At 41.6% G+C, this 24,138-nt stretch overlaps 1 protein-coding gene across 7 annotated transcripts in view; it reads right to left on the reverse strand.

The window, feature by feature from the left end:
• Positions 1 to 24,138, reverse strand: part of LOC132978367 (nuclear receptor coactivator 2-like) — a 68,597-nt gene that overhangs the window by 37,741 nt on the left and 6,718 nt on the right. For 3 of the 7 annotated variants that reach the window (XR_009673903.1, XM_061043511.1, XM_061043508.1), the window contains exons 1-2: positions 14,249 to 14,554; positions 1,598 to 1,708 (exon numbers count right to left, since the gene is read on the reverse strand). Coding sequence is in view for 6 of the 7 variants with exons in the window: in XM_061043511.1 (XP_060899494.1) it covers positions 1,598 to 1,689 (92 nt within the window). In the remaining variant the exon portion in view is untranslated. Of the gene's footprint in view, positions 1 to 1,597; positions 1,709 to 14,248; positions 14,557 to 19,859; positions 19,926 to 24,138 lie in introns of those variants that run through there. The other 4 variants (XM_061043509.1, XM_061043510.1, XM_061043512.1 and 1 more) reach the window with 3 other exon arrangements.

Here is a 24,138-nt window from a genome sequence, read left to right on the forward strand (position 1 = left end):
AGAAATGCTCAAATTGCTGAAAAAGCTTCATTTTGTTGGACAGTCAGACCTCCTTCCTTTCAGTGACTATTTTTCCTTTTGTGAAACCCAGACATCCTCCCTCTAACAGCAAGTTCACAGCCTCATTACAACCTGAATCACAACATCTCTGTGTCCTCGCTTCAACTTCAGTGCACGGCAACTCAGTTCATCGTCACTGCAACCTTCATATATCCTCCTGGACACTGAAAGAACAACGACTTGTAAGCTCCTGTATAAACCATCGGCTGTCAAAATGCTACCGCAGCATTTTTCTTCATCGACCTGCAGGGGCCTCGGCTCATTTCGCCCTCCCTCACTCCCTCCTCCTCCTCTTCTCTTTTAGCTTTTTTCTCCTACTCCCTGACAAAAAAACTAAAACAATCTTTTTTATCAAATAATTAATAGAAGCAGAATAATCCTCATCATTTAAACACAAAAATACAACATCTGAAGAAAATGCTTTTGTTGCGTTACACACACAAATGGTGGGACGAGATCTAAAACAGGAATCAATACGATCCGCAATCAATAAGAAAAACCCTTTAAAATCTGAATGACACCCTTTCCTGTCAGGCTATTATTAGAATGGAAATTCTTATTAAATAATCTAACCCTGCACCGTAATGAGGATCATGCTCCAGCGTTGTGTCCTCATAAAACAGTTCATATGTCATGATTCTGCAGAGCCAAACATTTTCTCAGCCATGACCATCAAAAATGGATGCTTTAACACAGTCTCTAAATGTACTATGGGAGGTAGAGCCTTCAGTTATCAGGTCTGCTCGTGGTACCTACAGTCTCTAAATGTACTATGGGAGGTAGAGCCTTCAGTTATCAGGCCAGCTCGTGGTACCTACAGTCTCTAAATGTACCATGGGAGGTAGAGCCTTCAGTTATCAGGCCTGCTCGTGGTCCCTACAGTCTCTAAATGTACCATGGGAGGTAGAGCCTTCAGTTATCAGACCTGCTCGTGGTACCTACAGTCTCTAAATGTACTATGGGAGGTAGAGCCTTCAGTTATCAGGCCTGCTCGTGGTACCTACAGTCTCTAAATGTACTATGGGAGGTAGAGCCTTCAGTTATCAGGCCTGCTCGTGGTACCTACAGTCTCTAAATGTACTATGGGAGGTAGAGCCTTCAGTTATCAGGCCTGCTCGTGGTACCTACAGTCTCTAAATGTACTATGGGAGGTAGAGCCTTCAGTTATCAGGCCTGCTCGTGGTACCTACAGTCTCTAAATGTACTATGGGAGGTAGAGCCTTCAGTTATCAGGTCTGCTCGTGGTACCTACAGTCTCTAAATGTACTATGGGAGGTAGAGCCTTCAGTTATCAGGCCTGCTCGTGGTACCTACAGTCTCTAAATGTACTATGGGAGGTAGAGCCTTCAGTTATCAGGCCTGCTCGTGGTACCTACAGTCTCTAAATGTACCATGGGAGGTAGAGCCTTCAGTTATCAGGCCTGCTCGTGGTACAGTCTCTAAATGTACCATGGGAGGTAGAGCTTTCAGTTATCAGTAACTTTTCAGGAGTTTTGGGCGAAAGTGTAAAAGCAACGTTAGATTGAATGGTACTCACCTCGGTCCCAGGAGGTCTGACTGACAGTCCTTCCTCTTCAGAGATTCTCCCCCTCTGGGGGGCTCCGGGGTGTTTCCCCCCCCACTACTCATCTTCAGCAAATATCAGCACCTGGAGAGCGAACAAAAGAGATATTTTTATGGTCAGAAGAACTATTGATAAATGGACTTGTGTGGCACTTTTCGGGTCTTCTGACTACTCAAAGCGGTCACATTAACCCATTCGCACACTGATGGAAGAGGCTGCTTTATAAAGGATCCAATTGCCCATCAGTATATCATTCACACATGGCATAGCAGCAGGAGCAAATTGGGGTTTGGTGTCTAACCCAAGGTCGCTTCGATGTGAGGTTGCAGGAGCTGGGGGTCAAAACATCGACCTTCTGAGCCACAACTGCCCCACTAATCAAAATAAAATACAACTTGTAAAAAATATGTTGCGCAGCTCATCCATTTAGTGATTTTTTTCCCCAAAAAATGACCTACTGTATGTAACCATGTTGAAACAGAGGATGTTAAAGTTATCACAAGGCAACAGCAGTAACAACTGTTTCAGCATTCATTCGTCTTCTTAATAATATAAATGCATACAAACCTATTTCTTTTCATGTGTTAAGTATTGGAGCCTTTGCTATTATGCAGCACAAGTGTGACTGAGCATTGATGAAATGAAAAACAATCGCCACTTAAAGATGAGAAGTGCTCTTCTCTCTACTTCACAGCATTATTAACCGCATTATTCTGAGGGGAGAAATAATGTGATGAAGATGTACACAATCTGTCTGAATGGTGCATAATCAAACAGGGAGGGACTCATGACTCATGACAACAATGTACCATTGTGGTGTGTTTTGCAGGCATAATGTGGGAGGCCCAGTGGGAATACAGTAAGTGTCGATAATTACTTGTGTTAGAAATTCATGTAGGCATGCACACTGTTCCAACATGATCCTCGATGGCAATAAAATGACAGCCTTTTATAGAAGTACGTATTCTGAGAGCCAAGTTTTCTTGGAAGGATAAAAGACTAAAAGTATAGGTAGGTGGAAAAATAAATTGGCAGGGGCGGTTACAACATATGGTCGCCTCATGGTCTTAGAACTTCTACCAGAAAAATGATGATAAGACTCATCTCGCTGGCCCGAAACCAATTGGTTTGTCTTTTCTGGGGTTTGAAGAACCAACTCTCAGCAGCTCTACAAGCTGGATTCTTTGTGATTTGTACAGATAGACCACATTTAAATGACTCAGTGAAGTATTCATTTGAGAGCCTGGGTTTCTGTTTCTGGTATCCTTTTTGTATTGAATTTTATTTTTTTTTTTTGCACATGGCCTCAAACTGGCTATTGGAGAGTGTCTGAATAATCCTTGTCTAAACTGATGTAATATAGAAAAGCATAGGGACCAGAAGATAACTTGGGATAACCTTTAGTTTAAACAGATTTATGGGAAATTAAGAATTTTAAGATATTCAAAGAAATGAAGTCAGTGAAAGCAAAAACACCAACGTGGGCCCTTTATGTCTACTGAGGTTACAACTAACAAGATGTCTTTGCACTATGCACCTAATGCCAAGTCACATGAGTCTATCTTGTTGTTCTGATCATATGAGATCCAGACGTCTGATATCCAAACTGTACCATCGGGTTAATTTGTATAATGATGAAAAACTCTGATAGATGATAGATGTGATGGATGAAATTACTTCAAGGAGCCAGAACTGGAAAAAAAGCAAAGTCAGTTTCATATTTAACAGCCAAATCCAATTTGTTTAAAGCCTTACAGTTTAAAATGACTATGTCTGCATAATCCCGTTCTTTTAAAATGGCTTGAACACGATGATTTTCTCAACTAAGCTGGTTACCGAGTCGAGGTTTAGAAACGTATAAAGGCAAATTGACAGATTATCTTCTCACAGGATTAAAAATTCAAACAAGATTTGGTGCTTTTGAATGTTACAACGAACTATAACGTATGCACATTATCATAAGTCTTACAGTTACAGAGAGGGAGACGCCGTGAGAAAGAGGACGGCGGGCCTTTAAGGACCTCCAACAGGCCAACATATCACCTGACTGTTACATAACAGCCGGTCAGAGGGGCTGACACTCAGCAGATGAAGGCAGGAAAATGGGATATGGGAGAGAAAAAAACAAGAGAGAGGGAGGGGGGGAAAGAAAGAGGATTGAGAGTCGATGAGAAAACAGAAATAATGGAAAGGTAAAGGAAAAAGGAGGGGAACTTTATGTACAACAAGAGTTAAGAAAAATACCACAGAGCAGAGGAACACATGGAAGAACAATAAGTGTGTATGGGATATATTTTCTTAATCAGTCAGAGATCAAGAAGATATCAAATTAGACAAATGGGTGAATGGAGGATAAAAAAAGGGAGAATATGGGGAAGCATCTGTTGCTCTAAATAATCAGGCCTGAGGACGCAGGAGAATATGGCCTAATTATACCAGGAGAGGAGAGGAGAGGAGAGGAGAGGAGAGGAGAGGAGAGGAGTCTACAAAGGAAAGCCTTGTTAATCAGTGTTTATCATCACCCACTACAGTATATAGTGTGCTAGCAGGATGGCTCTGAGGCTAGCATGAAGGTTTGACAGATACTTGGCTGCTCCTTCCCTTTTTTTTTTAACCACCAGTAATCTGTCTTTGTCATGGATTGCCATGAAACTGCCTTCAATCACATCAATTTCCCCGTCATGAATTGATCTGAACTTTCAAGTTGTTATCACGATTTCACAAAGTAAAAACAGATCCAGGCTGATTTTGTTAAAGAGATGAAAGAGACTAGCGCATTCGATTTAAGAATGTTTCAATGAGTTAGGAATCAGAGAAAAATCTCCATGAAACTGAATTTATCAATGTTTGCAAACATCAAGGAAAAGTTGAAAATGTAAAAACTCGATGTGTTGTTTTTCCTTTTGGTAGACTTCAGAATATTTCTGTTTCTATCAGACTGGAGATACCATCAACATCATTGTCTTAATCAACCCAGATGGGTGATTTCAGATGTTGATGACAGCCAAGATATATGTTTGCATCAATCACAGAAAGGTGTATTCAATACACACACACACACACACACACACACACACACACACACACACACACACACACACACACACACACACACACACACACACACACACACACACACACACACACACACACACACACACACACACACACACACACACACACACACACACACACACACACACACACACAATGAATTAACACTAATATGGCATGCGACAAAAGCCTCTGCCCGACACTAATGCGATCAGAGGAGCCAGGAGCTTCACAAAGTGAAGCCATTTAAAAACAATTTGAGCTGGAAGAGAAGAGATGAGGCCAGAGGGTCAAATCAGCCATTAAGGAATTAAAGCTGGAGATCGATCACAGCCTGCTCATGTGGACTCTGTCTCCTATGGAAACCAGCGCTTCTCGGTTTCTTTGTTTTGGTTTCTGGAGAAGAAAAAAAAAACTGACCAGGGAGGTTTTACAGGTGTGATTTTTATTCTGTTTTACCTGCGGTCAAGACCACCACTGAGAGGCTCTTTTTCCACATCATCTCTGTGATTCAAAGAAAAACACCTCTTTATAAAAAACAAATAACTTTTGATAAGAACTAATTCATTTGTAGATTTTTATCCCGAGGTTAAGGGCACATCCTTCCCGGTTTTACGGACTCGGTCTCGCCCTGCCTTGGTCTTGACTTGGTCTCGATTCCTAAATGTCTTGGTCTTGGTCTTGGTCTTGACTTGGTCTTGACTTAGTCTCGCCCCGCCTTGGTCTTGGTCTTGGTCTTGGTCTTGGTCTCGATCCCTAAATGTCTTGGTCTTGTCTCGGTCTCAGCCTGCCTTGGTCTTGGTCTTGGTCTTGACTTGGTCTCGATTCCTAAATGTCTTGGTCTTGTCTCAGTCTCGCCCCACCTTGGTCTTGGTCTTGACTTGGTCTCGATTCCTAAATGTCTTGGTCTTGTCTCAGTTTCGCCCCGCCTTGGTCTTGGTCTTGGTCTCGATCCATAAAAGTCTTGGTCTTGTCTCGGGTCTCGGAGCACTCTGGTTAGTGTGGTCTTGATTACAACACTATGTACTTGTAAAACTCTGAGACTTTCTGTGTCTATTAAGACCATCAGAAGATAATACAGTGATGAACCTTTCCTTTGGTTAAATAAAAATGTCGGAACAGAAGACAACTATCTTCAATCTTTTACAAGAAGTGTGTTGTTGTCTCATTGCTGCAGTTAATAAATAAAGACATTGGCTACCATGTGGGTTCATGAGTGTCATCTGTGGTCGGTTCAGCTTTCGAGGAATATCCCTGGAAATCTATTTCCTGTTACAGGGAAGTGTCAGATAACAGCCAGATGGAGGTCAGGTTGGAAGAAAGAGGGGAAAACAAAATGGGCCAACCTGTTTAATTATGATAAGCTGTTCAAATAACAACTAAATAGGCAAGATATTTTTTAACAGGGTCCAGAAAATTTAAAAACAGAAACACCGTAGACAGGGAATGGTTGAATACATGGTTGGGAAGATGTGACAATCACCATTTGCATGAACGCCCAGCCCTGATAAAATGATAGTAGTCATGGTAGTAAAGCACACTATGGGGTTGTTATTAAAGTGACGAGTCATCCTTTAGGCTTAAAGCTTGCAGAATAATTCAGGTTTGAAGCATGTTACAAAAAATGACACTGACCACGCAGTCTTATGTAATGACTGACAGCACACAATTAATGCTAATGTATTTCTGCAGGGACAATGGAAACATTCAAAAACACCTTTCTGTTTACCTTACAGACATTCAATGTTAAGGGTCAGACTTGTTATTCCCAGAATGTGTGAGTCATTTACTGTTCATGTTTTGTGTTTGATAGAGTTCATGAATTACATTTAATCTGCTGTACTTCACTTCAATGTTGAGTAAATGTTTTTTTTTTTTACCTTGGAGTGATTCCACTTGTTGTCACTCTTTACTTTGACTCCACTGAATGTTAATAGTACTTGACACTAAAATATCTAAATCAATGAAACATGGACTAAACCTATGTTACATATACTGTATGTGTTTGTCAAATATTTCCAAAAGTTATCAAAGCCAGGGAAAGCCGCCATGACATACACAGAATGTTTATCGTTGCCGTGGAAACACGATGTTATGTCAAAGGAGGCCTACATAAGGAGGCAGAAACTTGCCATACTGTTGCTGTATTTGCTGCTCTGGCGGCAGTATCTCAGTCTGTAGGGACTTTGGTTAGGAGCCGGAGGGTGGCGGGTTCAAGTCCCAGTTCAGACCAAGTTTTGTAGCTAGAGGTTCCAGTTCACTTCCAGTGGACTGCCCATACAGGTGCCCTTGAGCAAGGCAACGAACGCCCCCACCAGCTCAGTAGCGCTGGCTGTGGGTATCCCCCTCACTCTGACATCGCTCCATTAATGCATGGCCACAGGACATATTCTCTTCCTCAGGTCTGTTCTCCCGTTCGTCTTCACTACGATCAACTCAGATTTCGTTTTCATCGGGGGTGGGGGTGGAGTAGCAGAGAGTGCTACACTACAGTGATTCTCCCGCCGGCCTCGACGCCATCTGTTGTTATTGTTCTGATTGAGAGCCCCCTGGCGGCGGAATTTGCATACTGTGCGTTTAATGGCACAGCCCAAGCAGACATGAGTTCATGAAGGTCAACGATGTCCAGCTGCATTATACCCATGACTGTTACAGTCTATCCAAGCCTTAGGTTCAGACAAGGGTTAGCAACACAAACAAAGCCAAATTGGCTATATTCCATAAGACTTGGGTGCTCTTTTGAAGAAAATTATTGGTAACTACAACTACTGCTTTTGAAGAGCTGACCTGTTGATGTTGGGCATCATTGGAAAAGCCTTGAGACGATACATAGCCACAATGCTAGGCCGACAGAGCAAGCCTTCTTTGTCTTCAAATGGAGGAGTGTTAACCTCCTGTAATAAACAACAGTGGACCAAATCAATAAGAGGAGGATCATGTTTAGCGCCTTGAGGATGTAAAACATGACGGGTCCGACAGCGATGACAGAGAGGTGGGACCCTTCCCTCCTTTCGCTGTCTAAGCTTCCGTCTAAGCCCGGCGACTATCCCGTCACACACTAACATAAAGTAGATTTAATACCCTGCCGAGGCTGGATTAAGAGCGCTGGCTTCTCCCACACTGAAGGGCCTGCATCATATCCACACTGTGTGTCTGAGTGCATCTCGGTGCATCCACGTCAATATGTCCAATCTCTTTATGTGCATCTCTGCTGTTTGGTGCCGCGCTGATGCTGCTCTGTGCCCGTGGCTCTGCGGTCCCTGGCTTACCGCCGTGTGCTGGTGGACGACAACACATTTTGTTGATCCAGCCGGCTTTATATCTTTGTGTTGCATCAGGGACGACATAATCTATTCTACATCAAAATAACTAACACTCTAAAACAAGACTCCCCGCTCTTAATTCCACCAACTGTCACATAATGAACATATAATCATACAGCAAACTTGTACTGCTGCTTCTATTGACAACACCAAGGCTCATGAATGTAGTATGAAATATTCTATAACATGAAGCCACAGATAAGGACAACACTGCCTTGAGGTATGCTTTTCCACTGACCTCCAATTTTCTTAAAGCTACATTTAGAAGTTAATACTGTGATCGAGAGGTTTGACAGATTTCCATGGAAGAGCTCATTCATCATAAGGACGGCTAGCTACATAAACGTGTTCTGCTTTTTACCTTTCACCTGAAACTGAGAAAGCTTTGAGGCTGTGACCTTAATGTGTCTTATCTTTCCTTCATTCAGTTCCATAGGCCAACAGTACGATACGATACGATACCAGCTATTGTCCCCATTGGGCGATTTGAGTTGGACTTTTGTGCTGAATGGATTCCACTGCCTCCACTGTAACATCATCAAATAAAACCCAGTTTATTCTGGGTGTAAATGTAAATGAAGTTATTCCGCTGAAAAGAGTGACCCTAAATTGATATATTGTACTAAGACCGACAAAAATGTTACAACCAAAAACTAGATTATTCAAGATTAGCTGTTTCACTTCCTGCTTATATAAAGCCCTTATTCAGAGATTAACCAAAAGTCTGTCTTAATATGATTGACATTAATTCACTGGCTATGGAAAAGGAACGCCACTAACAATTTAGATCGCTGGTAAACCATCCAAGAAACCAATTTACACCAAATGAAGACCAAATTATTTTAAGTATGCAGTAGCATTTTTCTCTTTCAACTGATGTCTGTTGTATAAGCATTATTTACGACTCCATTTCTGTTCAGATTTTGTAATTGAAAGAGCTTGAACAACACGGCTGTATCCAACTCTAATTCTGTCACTTCGATCAAGTTGGTTGTCCAGAATAAAGCTCTGCCTGTTTCTTATCAGTCGTCATAAGTCAGGTTTTACATGCAGGTTGCATTACCGATTTTTTCTACAAATTCTGTACCTCTTAAAATCAATATTACCAGAAAAACAATTATCATAAACAATGTAGCTCAAGTTGGTGGCTGAGAAACGCCATGCCTCGCCAAAGAGCGCTGAAAAGACATTGATTTGTAACTATTTTGTTCTTCAGTTGTTTTGGATGAAAGGACACCTGTATACATATATTTATTAAGCATGGAAATAAGTCCTTCTCTCAAAGCAAACTCAACACCCACACACACAAAAAGCTAGTGTCAACTGATCTCACACCTGACAGCCTCTGACAAAAACAAAATTAAAATGTAAACATGCTTTATCAAGAGTTTCAACCTGCTTTAATCAACTACAGGTCTGTTGCTTTAGGAGGGTGTTTCTGGATAAAAAAAACCTCAAAATCCATAAACACAAACAAGTAAACGACCTGACATGCTCTTGTTTGAAAGGGAACCCAACTGGTGGCAGAAAGTTAGCTAGTGGTAGCATGCTATCAATTCACATCAGAAAGTTATGTACCATCCGGACGCCTTCTCTAATTATTTCGAATTGTTTGGCAGCGGAAGTTGTCTTACGGTGACAAGCTAATCCTTCACAATAGCTGGAGGTTTCCTGAGCCGTACTCACGGTAAGGTCAGTGGGTCAGGGATCCAACTAACTGGAGAAACCTAGCAACTATCCCAAAGGAAAACTCAAAGCATAGAAATCTCTTGACTCAAATAGTTTTGTACTTTGAGGTCATATCCAAGAAATCAAATACTGAGACATGTCAGATGTTTCTTGTGTGTAAAGGACCGACGCACTGCCGAGCCAGTGAAAAGGACATAAGACACAGTCTTTCACAACGTTGGCTATCATAAACAAGTCAGAAAACTACATTCTGACAGCAAACTGCACTCATATGGATACGTTAGTATGAAAGGTCACATATTATGGAAAATCCACATCACCATGTTGTTCTAACTTTAATATGTGTTTCTAGTCTGTCTACAAACCCCCCAATGATGAGAAAAGTCCATCCTCTCCGTCTTCTGCATGCTCCACTTTTCAGAAAATGTGTGCTCAAACAGGCCGTTTGGAGATTTTCCCTTCATGACATCACAAAGGGCAGTAGCCCCTCCCCCAGGTGGGTGACACTCCCACAGCTAGGTGTTTGTTCTGCCCTCTGGGTCTGCCTTCTCACCGTAAACAATAGGACATGGAGCGAGAAAGCCCGAGACACCCGAGCCCTTCCAGAGAGGGGGCGTGGTCAGACACAGCTCATTTACATATTTAAAGGTACAGACACAGAAACAGCCTGTTCTGAGCAGGGCTGAAATAGAGGGATTTATAGACATGATCAAATACAGGATCAGAGTGGATTTAGAACAAGAAACTTCACACACATGGTTTGAGGAGCTTTGAGACTTAATTGAACTGGTTGAAGAGGAGGAGAATATTTGCCCCTTTATCTTTGTTAATTATCTCATTAAAGTTGTAATGTTTGTTCCTCTCCACTTGCTTCCGCTGTGTTTCTGCCACCACGATGCGCACACAACTATTGTGACATTATCGTAACATATACCTTAAATTGGTCTATTTGTTCTATTTATCTGAAGGTATATGGTTTATGTGATACCCAATATTTAAGCTTTATTAACAGAATTTTGACAATAGGCTATTTATTTGGTCTACCAATTGTATGTCCTAGATCTAAACACTAGTCATTACGGCACCAAAACAGATGCCATTTAAGACACCTGGCAACCCTGGTCCTTTTTTTTTTTTTTTCCTGAATTGTTGTCAAAGTTTCCAAAGGCTCCTGACACCAACATGCTGGAATTGAAAGCAAACGGCCGCCTGTGTGCTGTGAAATGAGGAGCTGTAAAATTCAAGCTGTGCACATTGACCCACTTCAAGCACGCCACCCCCCACTTCAACCTTCCTTGTCTCCTCAAATACGGACTAATTAGTTTTTAAATGACATTATGAGCCAAAGTTTGATTGATGTGGTATCACATCAATTCAAAATCCACAAAAAAAAAAACAGCTGTTTAAGAAAAGCTGAATCCAAGGCATGTTGAGCACGGGAGCTTCAGCTTTGGGACAGAATCAAAAAATGTATAATATTTTCATGTTATATGACTTTAAAGAAACAGTTTAAAAGTGGGTTTGTTATGAGCAGGCTGTGCAGCCAGCAGCAGCTCATTACCCTGCATGTGCAGCTTCATGTAATGTGAGAGCCCGATCGATTATAGACAGGAATCAATAACATCGAACATGCCGGCTCAGAAGCTGACTGAAATGAGAACACGCTCTCTCACACACACACACACACACACACACACACACACACACACACACACACACACACACACACACACACACACACACAAAAGACAACAAAACAAAACAAATGCACTCTTAAATAATTTGCATATAGACTAGCACTCATTCCTGCTCTCTCTCTCTCTCACACACACACACACACACAAACCATGTTGCCTTGGAGCTACATTAAACACAGTGAAAGGAAGTCAAACCAGCAGAATAACAAACAACTTAAATCACCAAGACCTCTGTTCATGTGATGGGCTGAGTCAAGGGAACAGCAGAGTGCGCCGATACAGCAACAGTACAAAAAAGTACTGACCTCGTATTGTGCAGGAAAGACGACGGACAGCTCTTAAATGTCTAGAAATGTCACTGTCCTTGTGTTTAAGTTTGACCCATTCTTTATTTCTACTTCACTGTTAACAGTTTAGTTTCCTTACTTTAGTCCACCTGTTAAACTTTGGACCCTTCAATGTGCGTAGTTTTCTGTCCAGCTTGTACACAGAGGAGGGTCAAAGAGGGGTTTGGGTGTTTATTGTCAGTAACACTTGCTCTCTCGTCGTCACCTGTGTATAGCAGCTGAAGTGTTGAGCTACACTCGTCCATCATTGGCCCAAATCTGGACACAAATTCTCCAGAGAGATTTGTAGTTCTTTGGTTCGAGTTTGATTTGAAGCTTCTCTTTTTTTTGTGCTCTGACGGATAAAAAATATAGACCAACAACACAGTCATGGCTCTGCTGAGTGTTTATGCTGAGAACAGATACCAGCAGGACCTGGAAAAGGCAACTTATTAACTGTGGCGCAAAATTACAACAACAAAAAAAAAGGTTCCTTACAACCGACCGAGGTGACAAAACAGCTGAAGGGCCTTTCAGTGGCTTGAAAAACGAAGTTCTCAGGACTAAATTAAATGGCTCGCAATAGCTTTCTGACCTGCTCACCGACTACAGCTCACTCAGATCCCTCAGATGAAATTGCTGAATTTACCTACAGTCAAAACTAAATCTAGTGAAGGTACATTTCGTCACTATGGTGAAACTGCCTGCTGACCTGAGGTCTGTAGAAACTTTAATTTCCTTTAAGGGCTGCCTTAAAACATCGCATTGCTATTGTGCCTTTTGGCTGCTAGTTTATCTTTGTATGTGTGTGTGTGTGTGTGCATTAGTAGGAACAGGTGTACAGTATGTGTGCATGTGTTGTATGGGTCCTTTTTAGAAATGTGTTTCGGCTTTCATGTGTGCTTTTGAATCTATTTGTGTGTGTGTGTGTGTGTGTGTGTGTGTGTGTGTGTGTGTGTGTGTGTGTGTGTGTGTGTGTGTGTGTGTGTGTGTGTGTGTGTGTGTGTGTGTGTGTTTGTTTATTTGTGTCTTCTGTTCAGCACATTGAGTTTACAGTTGTATGAAATGTGTTACAAATCAAGTAAAATTGAATTGAATTTAAAGTTCCAGGTGCTTTGGGTGAAAATGTGACTTTAGATTTCTATTCCTTTTCAACACCGGGAGTCATGGTGGTGATGTTGTAATAAACCGCGTTTTTTGAAGCAGTGTTGCAACCGGATTTCCACTGTGCCAATAAATAACACAGAAGTCTGTAATTCCACTATAAACTGGATGTAATAGCGACGTTGATCTGATATGATGACTCCGCAGAGGGGCGATAAATCAAGTGAAGAATTTATAGGCAAACACAAAACGAAAGTAAAAAACACACTGAGATATTCTGCTTACCATTGCTCCACTGGCCTGGAGGTCAAACTTCAACCTACTGATTGACTAATCTTCTTTCATCGCAGCTCGAGTGAGCGTTGAACATTTACATACAGTCACAGCTGAAAGACTTCGGGGTGCAAATGCACGTCGTCACATAACTGAAAGTTTAGAGAGGAAAAGTTCCATGAAAAGTCGCTGGGTCATCTGCATGTTTAGACTGTGCAATTTCCTTTAAAAGAAGCCAGAACTATCTCGAGGAAATGTCATTTCAATATTTGGTACGTAACACATTCTCATGTTTTTTCAGAAGTGTCAACTCATCATCCAGAAACTCTGCAACTGACTCTGCGGTTCACTTGAGAAACGTGTCGTCTAACTGTATTTAAATAATATATATATATATTGTGAGCCAGCTTCCTCCTGAATGAGCTTGAACAACAGTTGTTATCGAAGCAAAGCACACTGGGTAAACAGTTGACTGGTTAGACCTCAGGTGACAGAGCAGCTACAGGCCTGCTGACTGCGCACTCTGCCTGTTCGTGTGTGTGTCAGTGTGTATTTGTGTGTGTCAGTGTGTATTTGTGTGTGTGTGTGTGTGTGTGTGTGTGGGAGTGTGCAAGACCAGTCATTCATAACCACTCCCCCCTGACACACACACACACACACACACTAACACACAAAAACTCAAAACCACAATAATACATGACAGCTCAAAGTCCAGCTCTGACTAAGACGGTCATGCATCTGAAAGCATCAAAACCCATCACTATAATGAATCAGTCAACGTAATTATCAAGTCATTAACATGTCTAAAACTTTACCATATGGTTCTACAGATTACAGAGATGTTAGGCCTGTTTTCTTATCTTATCTGTCTTCATAATGAGGCTGACATTAAAAAAAAAGGAACAAATGTCCCAACAGTGTTTGATGAAAAGTGTAAGCTCAAGCCAAAAGTAAACAAAACAGTAGCTGAATTATCTAACACACATGCCTTCATATACCACTCCCATATGGACTGACAGCTACTTCAACACAATGACAGAAGTTTACTAAAGCAGTCAAAGAGAGAGCTGTATTTCAAGTTGTCAGCTTTTTCAGCGAGGTGTTTAAATCATTCAAACTCTGTCAGAAAAAGAATTCAAGTGCCTGATGGTCACTCACCTCTGCTTTGGTAAAAACCAGTCCATAACCAGTCCAAAGCCGGCTGACCATCCCATGCCGGCGGAGGTTGACACACTGTTTTTTTTTTTTTCACACCACCATGCACACAGTCAACACAGCACAACAAACAAACACACACACACACACACACACCGGTTTTGTATTTCCTCTCTTTTCTCTCTGCGAGATTACCTCCCTGTGTGTGTCATCTGCGTCTAATGACAGCTGACTAACTACATGCCACAAATCCTCTCTCTCTCTCACTCGCTCACTCAACTCTCTCTCTCTGTCCCCTCCCCCATCACTTATAGGCACACACACACACACACACACACACACACACACACACACACACACACAATTACACACTCCTCCCTTTCTCCTCCCACAACACACACTCACACTCCTCCCTCCTATTAGCCAATGTGCTGGGGAAAAAAAAAAAACCTCTCTGGCTCTCCCTCCCACAGATTGTCTGTTACTGAATGATTTACATGACCTGTTGTTCTGCATTTTCAGCTCGTTTCATAGAGTGGATTATTCATACACTGTGGCAAGGCTAGTTCATGAAATTTATATCCTATGTTAATTCAAAACAGTATTTTTGTAGTCTGTATTAAAACTATATATAGACATACAAGTGAGCTGAACATTTTGTAAATATACAAGTCAAGCAGCAGTTTCAATGTTTTTTTAATCTACTGCTCGGAGGCTTTTGTTCAAGATAATAACAAAATACAGGTTTTAATTATACTAAAGCAAGGAATCATGGGAGTTGTTGTCTTGTGTCCACCTAGCGTTTTTTTCTGGGCAGAAAAGCTCCGGGGTCAAACGTTTGTGCGCTAAGAAGAAAAGCGCTGTACGTCCGTCCTGTCTCCATGACAACAGTCTGTTGACGACGGCCGCTTTATGGCCAACACTGCCCCGTTACTTTTCGCTGCTTGTTTTTTATTTGAGATTGTTTGTTGTCGGATCGGATGTGAGTACAAGACACGATCTACAGGGAATATTATTCATTTGGAAAAGAGCACTGGTGACGTCACCAGCGCCTTTCTGAAAATATTTTCAACTTGAGCGCTCGGAGCTACCGCACAAAAAAAGCCTTTTTTTTTTCCAGATGGCCACTTTCTGCTGCAAACACTCTCTCCTCATTGAAAACAATGGACGGGGGCCTAAGTTGTAAAAAAGACAGTGACTCAGGAGAGGATCATGTTCACAGATAAGCTAACTGACTAAAGATTGGGATTCAAAAATTCCACTTTTGCAAAAATCCAGCTGATGTGACTCAGGAAGATGTTAAAGCTTTTACCAAGTTAAAAACAAATAGTTGAGTTATTAGCTGCTTACAGATTGTGGTTCCACAACAGTGCATTTAACAAAGTTTAGCCGACATTACGCCCCCTTAAACATTGTATCGGTCATGGCGTGATAATGGCTTCCCAGTGTGTGAATCCGCACGGCTTTATGGGGTTGCAGAGCGCAGACAGAAGTACACACACACACACTCGAGCATGCACACACACACACACACACACATTGCTGTTCCGCCTCGCCGGCTCAGACGTCAGACATCGCTAGCTTCTCCCCACCACTAAGCTTCTGTCTCTTCCTCAGATGGCGGATCAGGGGTGGAACGACTTTGCCCCTCACCATTTTCCCAACCGTGGGTTACATGAACATGCTGCATGCGTATGCATGAGTATTTTACCTTCAAATGGCATTCTGAACGAACCAATCAAAACAGTTTGCTGACTTTCCCTTCTCTCTGCACCTGGTGTTTCCCAAGAAGATAACATGAATCACAACAAATTTGAACCCAGCTGCAGGGACTTTCTCCAGCTCCAACATCATCCCAAAGCCAGGTGCTGCATCCCAAACAGAAAACCAGAATCATCTCTCTCTGGACCTTTCTTTTGGAACATGTGCTCTGTCATGTATGAGTTGTAAAAGACAGTCACATAAAGAATGATGTAGCATGGAAGTTTCCCTTTACTGGAAACAGTGGGAGGGGGGGTCTAGCCAGAAAAAAAACAACCTCACACCACAGACAGGGGCGTCCACGTACTGTTGTCGTAGATATGTCGTATTTAAACTCACACGTTGCCTACACAGCTGCAAGAAGGAAGCCGTGGATCACCACAGCGGCGGCTACTTGAGTCATCACTCGTCACTCGTTTAGTTTCATTTCTCTCAGATAAATCAGCTTTCACCTCAAAAGAGGCTACTGCTCTTAAAGTTCCCCTCCTGAAACATCTCAAACAATAACATAATACTCTGCTTGATTAATATTCTGATGAGCAGGATTTTCAAAATAAAATACTGGGGGGAAAAAAATGTGCTGCAGCTAGTCCACGTATTAGAGCGGAAATTATATTTGGGATTTTTGTTTCTGTTGTTTGTTAGCATTTAGCTTGTAACTGGTTTTGTCTGAAACAAACGCAGTCATACTTGGTATCATGTTACAGTGTTTGGTAGCCATTTTATACTGGAAGGAACCTCCAGGGTGCAGGTAGAAGTAACTTCAACATCACATTAGAGCACATTTTCACCTTTAAGTTTGTAGAGTCATGTTTTATATGCACATTCTCAAGGTCAATACAGACGCCGCTGTGCCAGATCAACGCTGTTGTGCAGCTGCTTACACATTGGTTGGGTCTGATTTTAATTTTTTCACAGGTTTAAAGGCACAGTATGTAAATTCCACCACCAGGGGGCTCTCAATGAAAATATGACATTAAGGCTGGCGGGAGTGGGAGTGATTCTCTCTGTTACTGCCTCTCCGCCCAGCAGATGAAAACGAACTTCATGTTGACCGTAGTAAAGACGAACGGGCGAAACCGACCTGAGGAAGAGAATATGTTTACAGACGAGCTAATGTATCCGAGTATAATCTAGGCTACATGAAGTTTTCTATCACAGCAGCACAAACAGCGACAGGACGGCAGCTTTCAGTAGCAGCTCACGCGTCCTTATGCAGCGACCTTTGACGTAACATCGGGTGTTTCCATGGCAACGATAAACATTTTGTGTCAAGACACGTCCCGTTACAACTATAAAATGAAGGATTTTTCTGGTTTTGATAATTGTTGGAAATATTTGAGGTGATGTAAGTACTCAACAACAAAAAATATACAACATAGGTTTAGTCAATTTTTTATTAATTTAGATATTTGAATGTAAACACTGTCATAAAATTCTACATACTATACCTTTAATTTTAATTTATGTACTAATCAAATCTCATATTTAACTTTTTTTGGGGGGGGAGGTTTGAACTCGATAAAGAAGAAAAGGTTGCAGCAGCGGATTAAAATGTTGGATTTCAACAGAAAAGTGTCAAGAAGTCATCGATGAGTTCATTGGAATTCATCATGATGACCTTCAACGGTTCGAACGGGCGGTCGTTTGCATATGTGGTTTTTATACTGAAATATGAGACGTAATAGTTCAGTCATTTCCCGTTGCGTTGGTGTTTCTTCCCACCTTCAGGTTAAACATCAAGTTTGTTTTTTTGGCTTAATTTTTGTATGGGTTACACATACACATACTGGGGAGCGGGAGGGGTGAGGGGGTTGTGTTATATCTATCTATCACGTCTGATTGGTTAGTATCCACACTGTGATTTGCTTTTGAATTTGTATTAGTTTACACTCCTGACATTTTGATATGAAGTCCATGAAATGTCAAACTCCTGAAGACCATTCAGAATATCTGCAGAGCTTTTATTTTGAAAGCGTTGGTCCAGATAATGGGAAACATGTTACAATCAATGCATTAAAACTTAGAGGAAGAAGGGAAGAAATAAGGGTCTGAGTGCCTAAATGTGTTCCTCTTCATTCATGCTCTGACATGACAACAAACCTCCTTACGACCTTTAAAGAGAGATGTTTTAGGATGCTTAAAAATAAGAAAAACACTTTTATAATGAAAGCAAATGAAAAAGTTTAAGCGGCAGGAAAGCCACTGAGAGAGACTGACAGAGAGAGTGTTACAGGCTGTTACTGTGCATGCAGGACTCACATAATAAGCCTCTTCCCTGTCTTCATAATAAGCCCGCCCCCCCCTCCCCTCCTCCCCTCCCACACACACACACACACACACACTTAATGAGACAGCAGAAAACACAAGAGAAAGTGAGAGAGAGAAAGAGAGAGAGTCAGAGTGAGAGAAAGAGAATGGTAATTTTTAAAATGACAAAAGCTGTAAGTGCTGGTGGAAGCAGGTCACACACACACACACACACACACACACAAAGCTAGCACAAAGCTAGCACATACATTTGCACTAACAGCAGCAACACACAATTTGTCAGGCTAGCTGTGTCATTTAAACACGCACACACACCCTCTCTTTGTAACACGCCGCACCTGCAACAAGCGCATGTTCCTTTCCTTTCACTTTCATGTTGTCGTGCTCTGTTTGCTCTCGGAGCCACGTTGCTGTGACAGAGAACCAGTTTCAACACTTTGATCCGACCGTCGTCACGAGGGTCATAAAGTCCAAGAAACCTCTCCTCTTCTTCCTCCACTTCTAGTACTGAAGTTTGAAATTAAGTTTAGAACCCCTTGAATACCAATGTACCTGTTTGAGTCTTCATGTCTATTTTACCTGTCTTGATTATTTATGTTTCACTCCTTTAATTGGTTTTGATGCCATCATTTTTACCAGTGTGGCATAAAGGTTCAATTAGTCTCTATGTCAGATGCGCAAATGGTTAAAGGCTTTATATGTGATTTTTGACACTTAAATGTAGAAATCAAGTATCTCCTCTGAAAGTAACTCTGTGAGTCATGACTGTCTACAATGGGTGTAACACTCGAGTCCCACTGTCTGTGATGTTTTCAGAGTCCTATCTTCACCTTGTTTACATCGCCCGGACAGCGGCTGACTCCTCCCCTCGTGTATAAAAGTTTTTTAATTGAGGGACTAGAGGAAAGAAGAATAACATACTGTACTCACTGCTTAACTGTGTTTCTAGATCACGCTCATTTCAGGTAAATTTACATGCAGTGTGAAGATACGAGCATAATAAAGATCACTAGCATTAGCATGCTAACACAACAATGCAGCGTGAGTTGTTTTGGTTTCATGCTGGTGCTCAAGGGCGACATCTCCTGGATCAAAAAATCGCATATAAAGCCTTTAAGGACTGACCCTTCCGTCTGTATTTCTGCACATTTTCTGGAAGCTTTCCTAGTGCTGCAATACCACCAGAAAGCGCGGGGCAGTGTCGAGCAGTTTGTCCAACAGTTTAAGCCAAACCAGTAAAACACAGCGAGGAAAGAATACTTTGGAAAAATGGCCAAACCACAAAGTTGTTCAGGAACTTTACAGTGTTTTTGAACATATATTTGGGTAACCTGAGAGTCTACTGACCCACAAAATGTGAAATAAATCCATCCAGTCCTTTGTTTGTGGTCTGCATAAGTCTTACAACACAGAGAAAAATGCTCCGTTTCAAATGTGTCCTCCTTGTGATGTCACAGTGGGATTCTGGTAAAAAAAAAAAAAAAAAATCCTAAACTAAGACTAAATATCAAAACTGAAGTGTGGATTTTAATTAGCTCTATCTCAGGTGTGTGTGCATAAAACATAAAATGAGCTTACTCACCTCATGTGCAAAGCATCCTGGGAAAACATCCACAAAGTGTTGCCCTGTGACATCATTCAGTCTTCTCTGTAAGACACGGAAACAACAACAATGGTTAATATGTTGTTTCAGTTACACAGTGAGCTGTTTCTGCACTTATACAACATTTGAAACTTGTCATTAGGGAAGCACTGATACTGCTTTTTTAAGTACAAGAACTTACATTTGAGTACTCACTGATGCTGGGTACCAATATAATACCATAATAACTTTGAAAGTGTGTCTTTGTACACATGAAATAGACACCATGATGCCACTGCATCCATGGCCGACAATTTAACATCAACATAATTTTTTTCTAAAGAAACGTGACACTGCTACTTTTACATAACCTGCATCATGTTCAGTGGATTTCAGTAACACACAACATACAACACTTGCTTTCATCATTCTCGTTTATGTTAAAATATCTTCAAACTGCAGACATCGCTCCTATACTCCACCTTCCTGCTCAGCCAATGAGAGGCTACCATCACGCTCTGGAGCGGCATCAGGTGAAGTTGTACCGGTGAGTACGAGTACGACCTGCAGAGTTTAGTCTTCACCCCTCAGGCAGACGGTACAGACTGCCTGTGGTGAAGACTTATTTCTTGCTCATTGCACTTTCACTTTTATCACTTTTATGCTGGAGCATCTCTGGTGGGCTTTCATGTTTTATGCACTAAATGTTAGTTGGATTATTTATTAGTTTTGTATGTTTCCGGCTGCAAACAAATTTCCCTGTGGGGACAATAAAGATACCATGACCTTTGACCTTTGGTACTATTGTCCAATACCAGATACAGCTGTTTGATCAGTGCATCCCCAGCTGAGCCAATTTTCGATCCAAATGTGTGACAAGCTCTTAAAATGCTGGATCACTACATTTCCCACAATGCACTGCAATGGATGATTTTAGTCAGATATGTCAAATGTAAAGACGTGAGCCTGCAAAGTAGATTTATTGCTCTATATATGTTTACTCATCAAATCTGAGTCGAGGTTATTTTTGGTTATTTTTCAGGAAGATCTCCTCAAACTATTAGACAAACTGATGAAGCTCAGTGTAACTTCCTTTTCATTCATACATTCAATGATTAGTCATCATTCATTCATGTCACTCCCTCTGTCTTTCTGTTTAGGTGATCAGCTGATTAGGGGCGTTTACTCTTTCAGTAACCAACCAGATTCTGCCAACAACCTCTGTCGACCAATCACTCAGCTGTGGTCATATTTTAAATATCAGTTCTCCTTTCTTTCACTGTCAGTTTGATCGCTCCTTCACCCCAGTCACCTCCATACCATCTCAACAGAGTCCAGGTCCAGCTCCTCAGAAGTCTACTCCTCATCTCATCCTGCACCACCACCAGAGTCTAGACTCCATCAGGAAGGTTTCCTATCCTGCCGTCGGCCTCACTTTAACTCGAGTACATGAAGACAGACATTTTCTCTTCTTCCAAACTTTCTCCTTACTTGTTCACTCTTCATTAAGTCTTACAATATTTACAGATGGATGGATGATGTTCAATGTCAGAGAAACATCACATCATCATCAGGGTCAAACATAAGGACGGGTATGTTCACTGTTCTTTACAGTGTAAAATAAGTGAGTAGAATTTCACTGCAAAAAGTCACACCCCGTGTTATGCTGGACGTCTCACTCTTGCCCACAAAAACAAGAAAACCTGCTGCTTTTCCCAGACACTGACCCCGCCTGCGAGGACCAATCAGAGAGTTTTCAGGCCTTTTCACGCTGTGAGGCCGACCCCAGGCCAGTGTGGTGCTGGTCCAGGTTCACAGGGTTCCCACTGGCCTACGAGTCAGGTTTACAAAAAGAGTCACATTTAAACAAAACAATTCATCCCACTGTACCTGAACAGCTGAGCAGAGGATGAATCCTGCTTCAATCACTCTTTCTTTTAGAAAATGTTTTAACAGTATGTTCACTTTTTTTTTTAACTCTATAGACTCTATACCTGCTCACTGTCAGTCACTCTTCATCGTCATACTTTATCTCAGGAAACATGACGCATCACATGTTCTCCTCTGTGACTCATAGCCCCTCTCCCACCTCTTCTTCTTCTTCTTCTCCATTAAGTAATGTCATAAGGATGTTTGTTTTACACATTGTAACTCTGAGTGCTATATTTGGTTTGTAATTAGCGTAGCCTGGTGTTGCTTTTACGTTTTTCTCTGAGTCACCTAAATGCCTCCTGTGACATTTTAAAAATGAAAGCGTAGTCCCTCCCACTCCGCCCATTACTCTACAAATGGATTCTTAGGTAGTTCCTGCTGAGTAACACACAGGTACAATGTTTTAATCAGATCCAGTGACATGCTGGAAGATCTGCAGCATACATTTAGACGAGGAAACAGGTAACCTAATTGTCCTGGCTGCAAACATTGTAGTTTTTTTTATACATTTTTAGACGTATAAAGAGGTAGAAACATAGAGAACGAAATCGCAAATGATACGAGCGATAAGGTTTGTTGAGATTAGCACATTTCCAGACTTGAGAAAAAGAGATGGAGAAATACGGCACACTAAAACACAGACACAAAGCAACTACAAAAAAACCTCCTACACACTCCTCTGTTTTGATCCTACAGCCACTCAAATATAGAAGTTGAAGATGTTGTAGTCAAGACCACAGTAACCGAGACTGAGACACTCCAGAGACTAGAGTGCTCCGAGACCTGAGACAAGACCGAGACAATAAGGGGTCAAGACAAAGTCAAGACCAAGACCATAAATATGACTGAAAAATCCTCATCTTGTGTGCAAGGGGTGTTTCACTCAGTTAGACCGTAACACCGGGAAGGTTGTGGCTTTAACCGAGGGATAAAAATCAAATTATGAATGAATTGAAATGAATTGTTGTTTAAGAAAAAAATCACAGTAATGATGTGGAAAAAAAAAAAACTCTCAGTGGTGGTCTTGACCGGTTTTGATCTGAAATCCGTAGTCCACCCAGTCAGAGACAGAGAGTAAAAATGCTTTCGATTCCAAGACCACACCGAGACCTTCATAAAGTGTTCTGGAGACTACAACACTAGTTGAAGGCCCCCGCCATGATTGGTCAATTTCTTGTTCTAATAAGCAAACTCCTGCACACTGTCTAATCTGCACAGATGCATTGGCAACTTTTGGGAACTGAAACTTTGCCAACATATTGGTGCAATCTAGACAGTGTGGGGGAGATCGCTCGCAATTTTGGATGAACAGATGAAATAGTTTTTTTAGAACGTTGGAACTTTTTTAGAGACTATGGATCATTGAACAGAGATTGTATCGTTCCACACGTGGTATCAGTTTTAAAGGACGTGTTTGCACATCCAACTATCTCATGAAGTAGGTACATAGGACATCAAGCTATCACAATGAAAAGAAAAGATCCTGCACACTAAAAATCACAACGTTTCAGACCGTCCCTCTGGAACTTTGACAAGTGTGCACTTGAGAGACCGGAGCCTTGTGATTTTTTCCTAATAAACTGGTGATGCAGAGCAAGAGTTTTTTTTTTTTTTACACGTGGTATCTCAATACATATGGAACATTTTGACAATCTTCAAAAAAAACCCGCCTTCAGTTCTTGATTGAGATGATAGGATCTAACATGTTAGCTGTGATGATTCAGCTGACACTGTGTTTGGTGGTTTTTTGTTTTAAGTCTGCAGAAAGATCAAACACTGACCCTGGAAAGTCATGACAGCTGAGAAGCTTGAAATCTTGATTGCAACAGTCAGTAATGTGTGTGCGTGTGTGTGTTGTGTGTGTGTGTGTGTGTGTGTGTGTGTGTGTGTATGTAGAGTAAGAGGGGATACTGTAATCGAGGTCGCCAAATGAAAAAGTAGTAAAAGAAGTGCGCTTTTTGGTCAGCGGCCAAATCTCAAACATCTGCTGGCTCTTCCCCCTGCTGTGTGTGTGTGTGTGTGTGTGTGTGTGTGTGTGTGTGTGTGAGTGTGTGATCTTGGGTGAGACAGCCGCCCTCTCAGTCATTTGGTCACAGTGGACTTAAACGACACAACACTTCATAATGCACCTGCCACCACTGAGAGATAGCTGCATATGGGTACATGTGTCAGTGTGTGACAGTCTGTTTGAGTGTGTGTGTGTGTGTGTGTGTGTGTGTGTGTGTGTGTGTGTGTGTGTGTGTGTGTGTGTGTGTGTGTGTGTGTGTGTGTGTGTATGAGGGGATGGACGGACAACTGCTTGGTGAATTGAGCACACATGCAAGCGCAAATGTTGTGTGTCGTTCTA

This window comes from Labrus mixtus, chromosome 8 (assembly GCF_963584025.1).
Source record: "Labrus mixtus chromosome 8, fLabMix1.1, whole genome shotgun sequence".
NCBI lineage: Eukaryota > Metazoa > Chordata > Actinopteri > Labriformes > Labridae > Labrus > Labrus mixtus.